Source organism: Tamandua tetradactyla, chromosome 10 (assembly GCF_023851605.1).
Source record: "Tamandua tetradactyla isolate mTamTet1 chromosome 10, mTamTet1.pri, whole genome shotgun sequence".
In the NCBI taxonomy this organism is placed as follows: Eukaryota; Metazoa; Chordata; class Mammalia; order Pilosa; family Myrmecophagidae; genus Tamandua; species Tamandua tetradactyla.
The window spans coordinates 94,217,078-94,231,161 of NC_135336.1; the positions used below are offsets into that span (position 1 = coordinate 94,217,078).

At 38.8% G+C, this 14,084-nt stretch overlaps 1 protein-coding gene across 5 annotated transcripts in view; it reads left to right on the forward strand.

Moving 5' to 3' along the window:
* The window catches only part of ITSN1 (intersectin 1), a 263,233-nt gene that overhangs the window by 191,706 nt on the left and 57,443 nt on the right, over positions 1 to 14,084 (forward strand). For 3 of the 5 annotated variants that reach the window (XM_077118883.1, XM_077118884.1, XM_077118886.1), the window contains 6 exons: positions 1,026 to 1,273; positions 2,851 to 3,010; positions 5,979 to 6,184; positions 6,959 to 7,041; positions 9,745 to 9,816; positions 11,218 to 11,384. In XM_077118883.1, the coding sequence (XP_076974998.1) occupies positions 1,026 to 1,273; positions 2,851 to 3,010; positions 5,979 to 6,184; positions 6,959 to 7,041; positions 9,745 to 9,816; positions 11,218 to 11,384 (936 nt within the window). The remainder of the gene's footprint in view (positions 1 to 1,025; positions 1,274 to 2,850; positions 3,011 to 5,978; positions 6,185 to 6,958; positions 7,042 to 9,744; positions 9,817 to 11,217; positions 11,385 to 14,084) is intronic. The other 2 variants (XM_077118885.1, XM_077118887.1) reach the window with 2 other exon arrangements.

Consider the following 14,084-nt stretch of genomic DNA (forward strand, 5'->3'; position numbering starts at 1 on the left):
AACTCTATCTACTCATTTCTGTGATTTCTGAAAAGCAGCATTGATGTCTGATAAAGCATTCAGTGTTACCTCCTTAGGCAGTATGTGAAGGGGTGAAAATAGGATAGGTTTTCTGATAGACCCTTATTTGACTTACGGGAATGAAAATGATCTTCTACTAGTGAATGTCATTGAGCTCCAAAATTGTTCTCCTGTTGCTCATAAAATAGTGTTGGAGAGGGGATGGGGGGATACAGATGGGGGAATATTTAGCCATTTTGAATGATCTTTTTGAATCAAAATTAAAATAAAATGCTAACATTAAAAGCATTTGGTATAATAAATAGCCTCTGCGAAAAATTTAAACAGCCAAATTCTGTGTTTTCACATGCAATGTCATGAATATTAAAGCTAAGTGTGTGTAAAGAAAACTATAGGACCTTAATAAAATCAATTATTGCTTTAAATAATCTCTTCCTTAATTTTCTCATTTAGTGAGGTTTTTAAACAGCTAAGCAGGGCAGTCAGCTTTGGTCCCTTTCGGAACTGTCTAAGACTGTTTTTCAACATCCTTATCCCTTCGCTGAATAAATGCTACTTAGTTGTTAGAGATTTTTTTATGAGTGCTCAACTTGTATTAATGGTATTCTTTGCTTTCAACTTGAAATCATGAAGCCCGTGTCAAATTGTTTTTAATAATTTTGTGACTTCCGGACTAATGAAGCTTGTCAGATCACTTGCTAATGCAAAATAGCTCTAACGATTTAAACTATGACTTCAGGCACTTTGATTTAACTGCCATCATTTGAGAAAGAAAAAAGAAGGCCAGAGAGTAAGGACTTGAGTTATAGTGCTTACTGTTTTTTTCAAAGTCAATGTTTAGATACTGTTTTCCAGATACTTAGACTAAGAGTAAAATGAAGAAATATCTATGCAATGTGACAGTCTTAAAGGGTCAGAGGCTCAGGTCTTTGTTCTGGCAGTGTTTGTTGTGTTTGCAGGCTGATTTATTTGCACATAAATTGAACTTTGTGACTTTCCTGCAGGTGGATGAAAGCCAAACTGGAGAACCGGGATGGCTTGGAGGAGAGTTAAAAGGAAAGACAGGATGGTTCCCTGCAAACTATGCAGAGAAAATCCCAGAAAACGAGGTTCCCGCTCCAGTCAAATCTGGAATTGATCCGACATCCGCCCCTGTGCCCAAACTGGCTTTGCGTGCAGCCCCCACTCCTATGGCTGTGACCCCTTCAGAGCCCTCCACGGCCCCCACTAACTGGGCCGACTTCAGCTCCACGTATGTGTAGCCATGCTATTTTGGATGATTTTTGAAATCCCAACTTATTTTTAAAAAATATGTATATATATATATATATTTTTGTAAGTGCTTTTAGATTCTTATATTCTATCTCTAAGTGAAGGAGCTGGGCTGTACCCATTATCACTTTCTCTGATGGTGTCTGGCAAGTTGTGGTTCCCATTCTCTGAACCAGCTTTAATTATGTCATTGCACACCCCCCACCCCAAATGATTTAACATGGTACAAAGAAGTCTTTTATCTTGTTGAGTTCAGTAATTTTTCTGTACCTTTCATTCTTGTAGAAAAATAGGAGAAATAGAGTTTCCTAATAGTGTGTTTTGAATCCATGTCAGTCAGCAAATATTCAGTTCTTTCCTGCATGTAAATAGCACTTGCTTGATGGGTGGAAATAGAAATTGAATTCAGTCATGTGGTCTTGAATAAGTTTGAAAGCTGTTTCCTTTGTAAGTTCTGTTTTATTCGCCGTGTACACATGTGCAGTGGGTAGAAAAGGTGTATATATTGTCCACTCTTAGTTCTGCACCCTTGGTCATCAGGAAATGGCATTAAAAACAGTGTGTAAGCAGAGTTTGCCCTGAAAAACCCTCCTTCCATGCTTCCAGTTATAGGCCATGATCTAATATCCAGTTGTCTGAAAATATTTTTACCAAGATGCAAGTAAAAGCAATTTGAATAAAATGTGTTTAAATTTTTTTAATCAAGATAATGGGAGGCTGTCCCTTCTACTCTTGATCCTATTCAAAAACTCCTGACTTTTTAAACTAAAATTTTGGCCAAAATAGAAGAAAATACCAGTTTCCAGGATTTGATTTTGCTATGAATGAAAGCAGTGACTCTATTCTTTGATAAATGTGGTGTGTAACTCTCTTGCTTACATTATCGATATCTTATTTTTCAAACCATAACACAAGATATATGATCTCATAAAGGAATTATTTGATTTTGAAATGTGTTTCTGTGTCTAATAGAGAGGTAAAAAGTGTCTTGCGCTCATGCAGATGCATGTATTTAAAATTATAAAATCACAAAATTAGAGCTGTCCCAAGACCCAGCTGGTTGCTCTCAGGATATTACTTGTAGAAACCATGGTGTCTCAATTTCTTGTTGTAATGTCGATGGAAGAGGAAAGTGGTGTTCAGAAGTCCCAGCTGCCAAGCTGACATGTGTTAGTAGGTGGCCAGATAGCTGCTTTTTCTCATTTAGTTATTGTTGTTAACACATGTTGTTAATAATTGGGTGAGAATGTTTCTCTGGTGCTCTAGAGTTACAAAGTATTTCACTATCTGATATTTCCTCTGACCTCACAACCAAGAGTGGCAGAATATTATTTCCGTTTTATCAATGAGAAAAATCAAGATTCGAGAAACTTCACAGTTTGCCTGAGGTTTGTTGCTAGAGGCGAAGCTCAAACTCCAGTCTGAGCTGTTGATTTGTGTTCCATAGCTTCAGAGATCACCTTTTTTTTTTTTTTTTTCTTTTTTAACTTAATTGTGGTGAGGACCTGGCTTGTTAGGAAGTGCTTGCTATTTATGGCAGTGTGCTTTTCCTTACAGGTGGCCCACCAGTATGAATGAGAAGCCAGAGTCCGATAACTGGGATGCTTGGGCAGCGCAGCCCTCTCTCACTGTCCCCAGTGCTGGTCAGTTAAGGCAGAGATCAGCCTTTACTCCAGCCACGGCCACCGGGTCCTCTCCTTCTCCTGTTTTAGGCCAGGTAAAAGCAGTTGGTGGGGGTGTGAAGGAGTTAGCCTGCAACACAGTACCCACAGAGTCAGCAAGTTCTTGCTGATGGTGTCGTTTAGAAGAAAGAGTTGTTATATTTGGGTCAGATGGCAGTGTGGGATCCAGTGCAGTTTCCCCAGTAGTCTTTCAAGAAGCCTGGAATATGTGGTGAATGTGAATTCAGAGAACGGCAGATTTCTCCTGCCTGGGTTAATCAGGGGCAGGCATTTAAGATGTATCTTAAGCAGTAGGTGAGATTTTATTAGAAAGTGGGGAGGACTGGCATATCTAACCGAAAATAACCCTGAAGAGAAACTTTAAGATAGAAAATCAGTGTGTTTAGGGAAAATCATGACTGGCCAGTCCATTTGGCTATACCATTTAGTATTTATCAGAAAAGATAGACTGGTAACTGTTGTGGGAAACCTTTAAATTTCTGAAAGGATGAAGGTAGTTATTCCAAAATGTTCTATATTGTTCAACACAATGAAAGTAAAGAAATGAAGTAATTTCTGTACATAATAGTAAACCAATTAGAACAGATACCCATTTGGGAGGCACTGGGGATTCAAGGATATGTCTGATCTGGGAATGACTAGACTGCATACAGGCCTATGCAGGAGATTAATCTGAAGGTGGCATGTAGGAGGATGAGCCTAGAGGGACATCGAGACAGGGAGGCCAGTGAGGAGGAGACTGCTGCTGTCATCTAGGCGAGAGCCAGGGCAGGAACCCGGCTTAGCTCCTGTCTCCTCGGCGAGGTGACAGTGGAAATGGAAGAGGGTGCTCTGTGAGGAAGACTTCAGAAGAAAGAAATGACGATGGAGTCACCACCACTGTGGAAACCTAGAAGAAAAGAAAGAGTTCTGAGATTGAGAAGAAGGGCAAAAGGAGAAATTGATTTTTAGGTAGAGGAAACAGTTTGGTTTTATGTATGTTAAGTTCAGGTGAAAGTGATAGTCCTGTCTGGCAGGCAGTTGAAACATAGAAGGTTGGAAGAGAAGGCAAGACTAGGATTATATAATGGGTCATCCCCCTCAAGAAAATAATCAGATATGGAAACATGAAATACTGAGACGAGAGAGAATCTAGGGAGAAAACACTCAGAGCTAATATATTACATGACCTTGAAAGAGAAGAGGAACCACTAAACAGGAACTGATACTTTTCTTTGCACCTTCCCTGGCTCATCCTTTAGCTCTGTCAGATGCTTAGTAAATGGCAACACTCAGCAGTGGAGAAGGGGTGCCCCACAGAGGGGTGGGCAGGTGGCATTTCCCAAAGGAGTGGGTGCCCCTGTCACTCAAGTCTATGGCCAGGGTGAAGACGAGAACTCCCATGTGAGGTGCTTGTGACCTGGGAAGGAGTAGGATAGAACCAGAAGGCAAGGGAGTGGGAGAGGACCTAGGAAGATGTATGAAAGAAGAGAGAGGGAGCACAGTGGAGTGGAGGGGCCATTGAATGGGCATGAGCCAACTGTGTTGGTAGAGAGAAAGCTGCCAGGGGAGAAAGAGGACTGAAATGTCAGGTATTAGAGATCATCAGTGTAAGGTGGAAACATTACAGCACGGGAAAAGTTCGGTAGGAAAAAAGGAAGTGTCCAGCCAAAATGGAAGGAGCTAGGGATGTGACAAGCTTAAGTAAAGAAGAAACCCTGAAGACCGGGCTTTCAAGGTTATCAGCATTGTATGGGAACTATTTAACCAACTGTAATTCTCTGTTTACCAGACAGAATCATAGTTAAATGTCAATGTGAAAATAACTCCCAAAGGCAAGTACAAATACAAGTACAAATTGAAAGTTATTTTATTTTTTAGTAATTTTTATGATGTTGTAATGGTTTTATACTACAGATTTTTAAAAAGATAGTAAATTCCTCGCCCTGCCTTTCCAGCCTCATCTCCTACTGCACCCCTCCATGAAACTAGGCTACCAGCGCCCTTGGACTACGCTCCTCCTCGTGGACTCTCTGCAGTGTGCCACCTCAGGGCCTTTTCCCAAGCCGTGCCTTCAGCCTGCGGTGCCCTTCCCCCAAAGCCCTAGCTATCAAAATCCTTCTCATCTTCCAGGACCCAGCTCAAATGCTAACTTCTCAGTGAAATTTTCCCTACTGCTCCCAAGAGGAATTGCTCCCTCTTTTCTCTCTGTTCCCATGGTGAATAGCTGGAAACTCTTTTTAGCATATGTCATTCTGCCGGGTGGTATACTTAGTTCTTGCTACCTGTTCCTTCCTCATTAATTGTGAACTCCTTGCATTAGTTTAATACTATCCATTTTTACAGTGCTTTCACCTAAATTACTTTTAGAAGACAGAGATGGTGTTTTCTTCATCTTTTGTAACCTCACAGTGTCTATATATAGTTGTATAACATGCGATGATTAAAATGGCTAAAATCTCAAGATGAGTAGTTTCTATCCTTTTCCTTACAGTGAATTTATTTGAACCCTATTCCTATTTCTCTGGAAAAAGGAATTAAAAGAAGCCCAACCCAATGCAAAGTGTATTTTTCTATGTCTACCTAAACTAAGATATCAGTTAATTATCTCGTGAGCTTTGTAAGCTTTCTGTTCTGTTGCTAGCCCTCTACTAAAAATCCAAATCAGGTTGGAAAGGGGGAAGTAACTTCAGGATGAAAATAAGAAACAAAATTTAAAAGGCACACCACCAGGTACAGCAGAATAAATAGGGCCTGCTGCCTTGTTTAAATAGTGTTGCATGTAACCAGACAGTTGCTTTGGAAAAGGATTGCCAAGTTTTCACCTCTACCTTTGGAAATAAACAATTATTGAGAAAACAGTGAAGCGCCTAGCACTCAGGTTGCACTGAAACCATGGTCCTCTGTGGCTATGCCTGTGCTCATGTCTGCTTATTGGAGAGGATGTATCAGCGTGTTCACGTCTACCTTGACTTATAATAAACCACAATATAATGAGAGGTCCTTTATGTTATTCCACACAAGGGTGAAAAGGTGGAGGGGCTACAAGCGCAAGCCCTGTATCCTTGGAGAGCCAAAAAAGACAACCATCTAAATTTTAACAAAAATGACATCATCACCGTCCTGGAACAGCAAGACATGTGGTGGTTTGGAGAAGTTCAAGGTCAGAAGGGTTGGTTCCCCAAGTCTTACGTGAAACTCATTTCAGGGCCCATAAGGAAATCTACAAGGTATTTTTTTGCATTTATCTACTTCTATTAGATTAAAAAAAGTATTAAACATTCAATTATTGTCTGCACCAGTTCAGATTCACTGATAGGAGTTGCAGAATTATTTTGTTTTCTGGATCTTTTAACCACAAAAGTTAGAACACATGTCAACAAGAAGAAAAATCCTACAGATAAGTGATTATTTTTTTCTTCCATTTTGGAAGCTTCTAAATCTTGTTTTCCATTGACTTGTGCAAAAGGAAATTCTATTCTGAGACCTGGAATATTCTTACTGATTTGCCAGAGATGATAACTTTCTTTGGCCCTTACACCCAGTACTAGGCCAAACACATGTGAACTCTTAGAAGCCGAAAGGTGCTAAGAATGAATTCTTTTTTTCACTAGGGTCTTGTTATAGCATGGAACCTTAGCAACGTTGTTTAATATTCTAACCATAGAGATGTTCCGAGTGTATTGCAAGCTTTAAGAAGATACAAATAGCAAGAATATTCAGTGAGCATACATCAGGAATGCTTTGCAATAGCATAGTGCACAGAAATATGCTGAAAAACAAGAATACAAGCTTAGAATCATGCCTTTGTAGCAACTTACATGTTTTGTTTGTTTGTTGTAAGCAGGTAGAATAGTGTGTGTTTTTAACTAAGTGCAGCTATTTCGGCTCTGGATTGCTTAGAGTTTTAAAAGTTAAGCAGTTTTATAAAAGAAAAATCAGTGTCGTTTGTACTATTTTCTATTAAGATAAAAAGTAAATACTGTTTTCTCCCCCTCTTTCAGCATGGATTCTGGTTCTTCAGAAAGTCCTGCAAATCTAAAGAGAGTAGCTTCCCCAGCAGCCAAACCGACCATGTCAGGAGAAGGTGAGAATCTGCTTCAAACTATGTTCTTTAGAATGGTTGAGGAAATTATGTAATAAAAACAGTAACTGTCCAAAACAAGATTGGATTTCATTTTAAAACAGCAGACTACATTAATTTGTGTTCAGGTAAAGTGAAAGTCTAAGTATTTATAAGCTCAAAGCTCCATTTTATGGAGACTTTACAAATATTATCGGGGTGCACAGGTGGTTCAGTGGTAGAATGCTCGCCTTGCATGCGGGAGACCCAGGTTCCATTCCCGGACCACGCACCCCCGAAACAACAACAACAAACTCTGAGGATAAAAATATTATCAGACATATTCATCAAAAACCAGATTTTAAAATTACATTTGATTATGAGCTCTTTGACTTTTGAAAGAGACCCATTAAATTTAGTAAGGATAAAATATTTTGAGTAGCTCTTAGCTAAATTTTATTCATTTCTTCCCCTAACATAGTCTTGATATATCTGATTTATAAATAAGTATTTTGTTTAAACCATCATTACACAGTCCTGTGAAGCTCTCTCAGGAATATCTGTGTTGACTGTACAACTCCAAATAAAACGGAAGCTCAGTTTCTATAATCCATGTAAATAACCAAACCAGATAATTTAGACTTAAAAAAATAATTTTGATTTTATTACAAAAATAAATAATTGCATTAATTCCAGGTCTCTGCTTTATAATATAATCATAAGGATTCTGTAGATGCCAGTATATATTACGCGTTATTATTTAAAATTTTTTAAATGAAGAAAGGCTACATACTCCAGACCCTAATAATAAAAATCTCTTATCTTCCCATATTCAATATGGTCATTATCGTAGTACTAATTAGAGTGCTACCCAAATCAAACAGGCTTTCCATGGGGAAGTCTGAGCAGTGTTTGTAGCTTACATATGTCAGAGCTAATCAATCATGTAGTAACTTTTCCTGGATTCTTTGAATAAATTACCTGAGAATGCAGTATTTTATTTAGTTTGTCTGGCATAATGAAATTGTCACATTCCTTAAAAGCTTTGCCTTATCAAAAATAGAGTTATGAAAACAATTGTTTTAATGGAGACAGCAAGGATTAAGGTTTAGTAGGATTCCAGACTCCCACTAACAAAAGTACTTTTTCAAGAGGAATTTTAGAGTTTTGTTTTGTTTTGTTTTTATAGATATAAAACCTTGTCACTGAACAAATCCAGCATTTTTATTGCATTCATTTTTTACTCTAACTTCCAAAACAATCATTGGCATTTTTCTCTTTTACATTCTCATCATTCCAATGCCTTTTTAATTTATCCACTGTTAGTTTAAAAGGCAAAAAGCTCCTTAAACCTAACATGTCCAGTCAATATAGTATAAGGCAAGTTGTAATCCCCTCACAACGGAGTGTGTTCTACCCAATTCGAGTCTCCTTGGAGGACTGGAGTCTGTATCCTGGTCATGCCACCTAGTAACCACATGATTTTGGTCATGCCTGAGTTTCCTCACCTATGAAGTAGGCATAATAACCACCCTTGGGGTAGGAAATTATTGCAAGGGCTATGAGATAGAATGTGTAAAGCTGTTAGAACAAAGCTTAGTAAACATCAGCTACTTTTGTCACTGCTTTGTTTCATGGATCATTGTTAGAGCCACTAGAAGCGGACATCATTCTCATCACACAGCAGTGTTGATGAATGTTTATTTGCTTTGAAAAACATACAGAGACCTTGATATTTTTTTTGAGGTCTCAATAAATAGGTCACTCAGATGAACCACACACATATATAAAATTGGGCAACAGAATCAAATGAAATTCATAACATCCATTTTGAGTGATTTGGGTATCAGGAATATTAGGAAGGATTGCTGGCCCTATGGAAGGGGGTGGGAGGACAATGACATTTGAAATCCTGAGAAAAGCTGTTAACATATATTAATGAACCGCTTTTTGATAATGCTACATTAAAAGCAATCAAATTTAAAGTACGCTATAAACCAGATGAACTAGATTGTCAGTTTGGGTAGCTCTTAAAAGACTATTTTGAGGACGGCCAGTGCCCTCTGTTAAATGTCTCGTGAACAGCACACAACTGATGAGGATCCCATTGCAAATCCTTTAACCTTTCCCCCAGTTTTCATTTAATCCTAAAGCAGCCTTGCAGATGCCTGTGTGCAAGGCAGGGCAAGTAAAGCCTCAAAAATCTTTCCATTCTCCTTTGTATTTTGTACTGCAATCTGAAGTTCAGCCAGAGTTCATGTTTCTGAAATTTCTTAAGCATATGGAAAGTTATTTCAGAATTTGAGTCCATTTTTCTTTCTTTTTTTTTAAAAAATTAAAAAATTTTTTTTAAACATAACATACAAACATGAACATTCTTACCATATGATCATTCCATTCTTGGTATATAATGAATATGAGTCCATTTTTGAAAGTGACTTTTAAGTGCAGGAATCACTGGGAGAAGTATGGTTGCCAAGAATCCTATTTTAAATGGCCAAATATGACACCTACAAGAAGGATCTAATAGGGAGCTAAATGGAAGGCAAGGATCAGAAAATTGTGAAATCAGAAAAGTGAGTATATTAATTCAAAAAGAATGTTTGTTATTAAAGCTGCCAAACTTTGGTTTCCTTGTGTGGGAAATCATTTTTCCAATTTTAACTGTGGTGGTGTGTGTTACCAGCCCTGGAGGGCTAAAGACAGAGAGTTTTCTGTTTTCCCGAGAACATTTGGATAACCTTGTATCTGCTGCAGGGTCCAGTGTTCTCTACCAGCAGCTGCCTCAAGTGTGTACAGGTCAGTCCTGCTGAGGTGGATGGAGGCGTCCTCGGGCTGCCCCACAGCAGAATGCTCTTTCCTTAGCATGAGCGAGCACAGCATTCAGTGTTTTTGTTTTTTTTTCTTATTTTAGTTTTCAGTATTGCCTACTGCAGAGGCTCATATAATTAGCCAATTCCTACATACTAATTTTTACCTAATAATTAACATTAGATGCCACATTAAAGAAATATCTGAATTTTTTAGCAAGAAACCTACATCTTCCATCCTAAAAATGGACTTTTGAGGGGAAATTGTGGTTTTTCTTCTGCTTTTTAAAAAAATATCTGAAGGCTTAGTATAAAACGGACAAAGAGTGGAAACTAAGAAACTTAGTTGATCATTTTGGAATTCTTTCATCTTTGTATCTGGTGTAGTATCTACAGTTTTGCGTCTGGTGATCTTTCTGAGGGTGTGACATTGTAAACTCAACCAAGAGGGATGAATCCTATCTATAATTAAAAATCTCTGGAATGCATACCCCTCAAATTGAGGATACTGAGAACATGCATTCTTATTCTTCAAAACTAGTTTACATGAATAATAACATGTAAGAAACGATGATTTGTCTTTTTTCAACTTGTCAGAAAGTGCTTGATTACTTCCTAGGGTTGGGTAGGCACTTTAATCTGTGCATTCTACCTGTTTCTGCACTCATTTGAATGAAAGTATATGCCCATTGTTAACTACACTATATATATATAGTTGTTGGAGCAGTTGTACATTTACAGAAAAGTCATACAGAAAGTAGATTGTTCTCCTTTAATCCCCCCACCCCGATAGATACTTTTTATTTTGTGTCCTGACTTTTCCTGCCATCTGTGTATATAGCACAATAAGACATGAGTTTTCATTCAGACACTTGAGTAGTGAAAAAATATGTCATTTAGTTTACATATAGAATATACTGTATGTACAGATTTTCTGAAATTGTGATTTGGTAGCCACAAAACGGCAATGCAGGTATTTGATGTGTATACCAATAGCGTGCATGCCGATGCTTCTAACCCAGTGCTCAGCACCAATCAGTGAATGTTAGTTAAAACCAAATGTAAAAAGCATTTTCATTTAAAAAGAAATCACAACATTAAATCGCAGCTCACTGGAGGTACCCAGTGTAGTAGACACATGCTTGTTTTTTGTTCCTGGGCTGGGTCTTTGCAGGAGTTGTTTCCCTGTTTACACTGACTGAATGTTCACGTGCAGTTGGGGGTTGGGCACCCAGTGTGTTCTGTAGCTCTGTGTTTTACCTGTGACTAGCCTTTCTCTCGAATGGGTCTTATCCTAACTTCCTTGTTCATAAACTTGCGTTTACAAAGCTGTCTGGGATCTCTTTAAACAATCAAGCTCTCTCCGTATCTCAATATTTCTCCCCACCAGAATTTATTGCCATGTACACTTACGAGAGTTCTGAGCAAGGAGATTTAACCTTTCAGCAAGGGGAAGTGATTTTGGTTACCAAGAAAGATGGTGACTGGTGGACAGGAACAGTGGGCGACAAATCCGGAGTCTTCCCTTCTAACTATGTGAGGCTTAAAGATTCAGAGGTAAACCCACATTAACTGTTTCCTCTCCCTTTCTGTGCAGTGCATCTCTCTGTGGGGAGTCACTTACGGGGGCCTGGCAGTGGAACACTTTATTGGGTTTTGCTAAGTTCTGGAACAGGACAGTAAATGCAGTGTGACCTGTAATTGTTTGAACTTGTCATTGAGTACTGCATAGTAAGCCTTGGCTTCCCGCAAACCAAAGAACTCACTGGAGCTAAACGGAGGTTGTGTGTAATCCGACTGGCCTGCGTTAGTTGGCCATTGTTCATTTCTATTCCTGCATGTAACTGCCTTATGATTTGGAATGAACTTTATTGATTAGGTCTCACGGTCAGTGGCTTATATTCCTCAGCAATATTTTTGCCCATGTAAACAGAAGTATTCTGGTGATGCTGGCCCCAGACTGTTGGGCCGCAAGAAGTTTCTAAAGTGTTTATTTTTGTCTGCACTATAGGAAGACACATGATCTAAGAGATTGGTGCACTTTTGCATTGGCCCCAGTGTCTCCATCAACCAGGGATTGGATTTATTTGAAATGCTCTTGCCCTTAGAAATTGAAAGTGGTTCCCATTGATGTTAAGTAGGATCCTAAAAGTTGGATTGCAGAAAGTGCAGGCTTCAGACAGTACAAATTTAGTGAAATTGTGGGATGAGCCTATCAGAGAGTCTGAGAGCCCGTTTTGTAATAAGCATTTTTCATTTAGTGGAGAGTTTCAGGATAGAAATGTGGGCATATAACACATCCATTGCAGGGTAATCAATTCACGTTTTTTTTCTTTTCTCATACTTTATGCTTTGAGGAGAGAAGACACTAGTAAAAAATCTAAAGAGGCTGCTTTCTCAGGACTAAACGACTGGACACGGGCTCTCTTTCTTCCTTTAAATGCCATTGGGAGGGGGTATCTTGGCCTCTTCTGCAGGCCCCAGGCCCCACAACTGCTTTGGGGGCAAGGCTGGACCTGGCGATATGTGACACAAATTCTTCATCAGCCTTCTTGGCTTCCCTGGAATTTCCAGGATTGGTTTTATTTGGTTGTCTCTTTTACTTTTCCCTAAAGGGTGCTGCTATTGTTTTGGGTTTTTTTTTCTGGCTGTCATCTTGAGGGCAGCTTGCTGAAGTTCCCCTGGAGGGACTAATGTAACTCTGCCCACCCTTGGAGGACTTGGCAGAAACGGCTCAGCAGGCCTAAGATAACTGTCCTGTGCACCTAGAGAGTGAGAATTAAACCCTGCCTCAGGCCAGCAAGTCAGAGCCAGTAGGAAGCGTTACAGATGGTGTTTCAGGGGTGTGGGAAAACACTGAACTCAACGAATTTTACTACTGAATATGGACTCTTAAAGTGACTTGACCTTTTGAATCAGTTAAAACACGAAATGTAACCTACATTGTATTTTAATTATTTCCAATTTCCTATAAAAAAAAGTGTGTCAACAATTTAAAAAAATAAACTGTAACATGTTTAATATAACAGCTTTACTGAGATATCATTCACTTGCCATACATTTCCCCCACGTGGTGGTTGTCAGTGTATTCGCAGAGACGTTTGACCATCACCACTGCCAATTTTAGAACGTCTTCATCCTGCCAGAAAGAAACCCCGTATCCATTAGCAGTCACTTCCCATTTAAAGAGGTCTTTTTTTTTTTTTTAACCTTTTTGTAATGCTTTTGAGGTAAGCTGAGTTGTAAGGTGCTTTCTTAACCACAGTCTTAAATTACTAGCCCCAGGATTAGCAGCACTCTTAAAGATAGATTTTGAACAAACAATTTAAGCACACTTTTAAATAATGAAAATATCTGAAAAGTGAGCTTTTTCATCTGTCTTAGACACAGAGTTCCATGTATAGGGAAAGTATCCTACCAAATTTCAAAACCAGACCCAGCCTCAGGTGCCAGAGCCCACCTTGTGGGCACAGAGAGGGGGTGTCCCTCTGCTGCTTCCCCTCTGTTTGGGGGATGAGGGGGCTGTAATCCTAGGGCAGCTTTTCTATAGCCTTCTTGAGGTGTAGCCAAGACAGGACTGAATATGTCCTAATTTCTAGCTTGTGAAGTCACTTGAACCCTATTGCTGAGTATTGCCAGTTGCTTTTTTTATTGTATGGTATATAGCTGGTTAGGGAGTTTATTATCAGCCCATTAATGGGAAAGTAGTAACTAATCATTTGGAATCTATCTTCATGGCATTCTTTACATTCTGTAAAAATAGCAAGAGGGGCTGGTATTCTGTAACTGTTTGCTAATAAAGCAAGTCTAATAGTAAAAATTTAAAGCCAAACTTTTTCTGGTAAATGGCTATTAAGTTTCACTAATCAAAATAGAGATTATGATAAGTTGTGTTTCTGATAAATACCATCTTTTCATTCTTGCAGTAATTCTCATGTGGTTTTATTAAGCCTTTTGTTTTGTTTTAATTGGAATACCTAGTTTACTACAAGATAGAGACTCAAGGGTGAAAAATAATTCAGAGTAAAGCAACTTCTATCAACAAATTATAGCCTGGGCCCTGTTTTGACTCCCTTGGTCTTTGTTGGCTTACTCGGCTGGTTTAAAGTTCCATGAGTTTCTATGAGAAGAACTCAATCTTGAAGCATTTTTGGAACACTTAATAGTTAGAAAGAAATAAAATCTGTGCTTCTAGCACTGATAGAGAAATGTCAGTGTTTAAAAACTATAACCTGCCTGTGGGATGCACAAGACAGT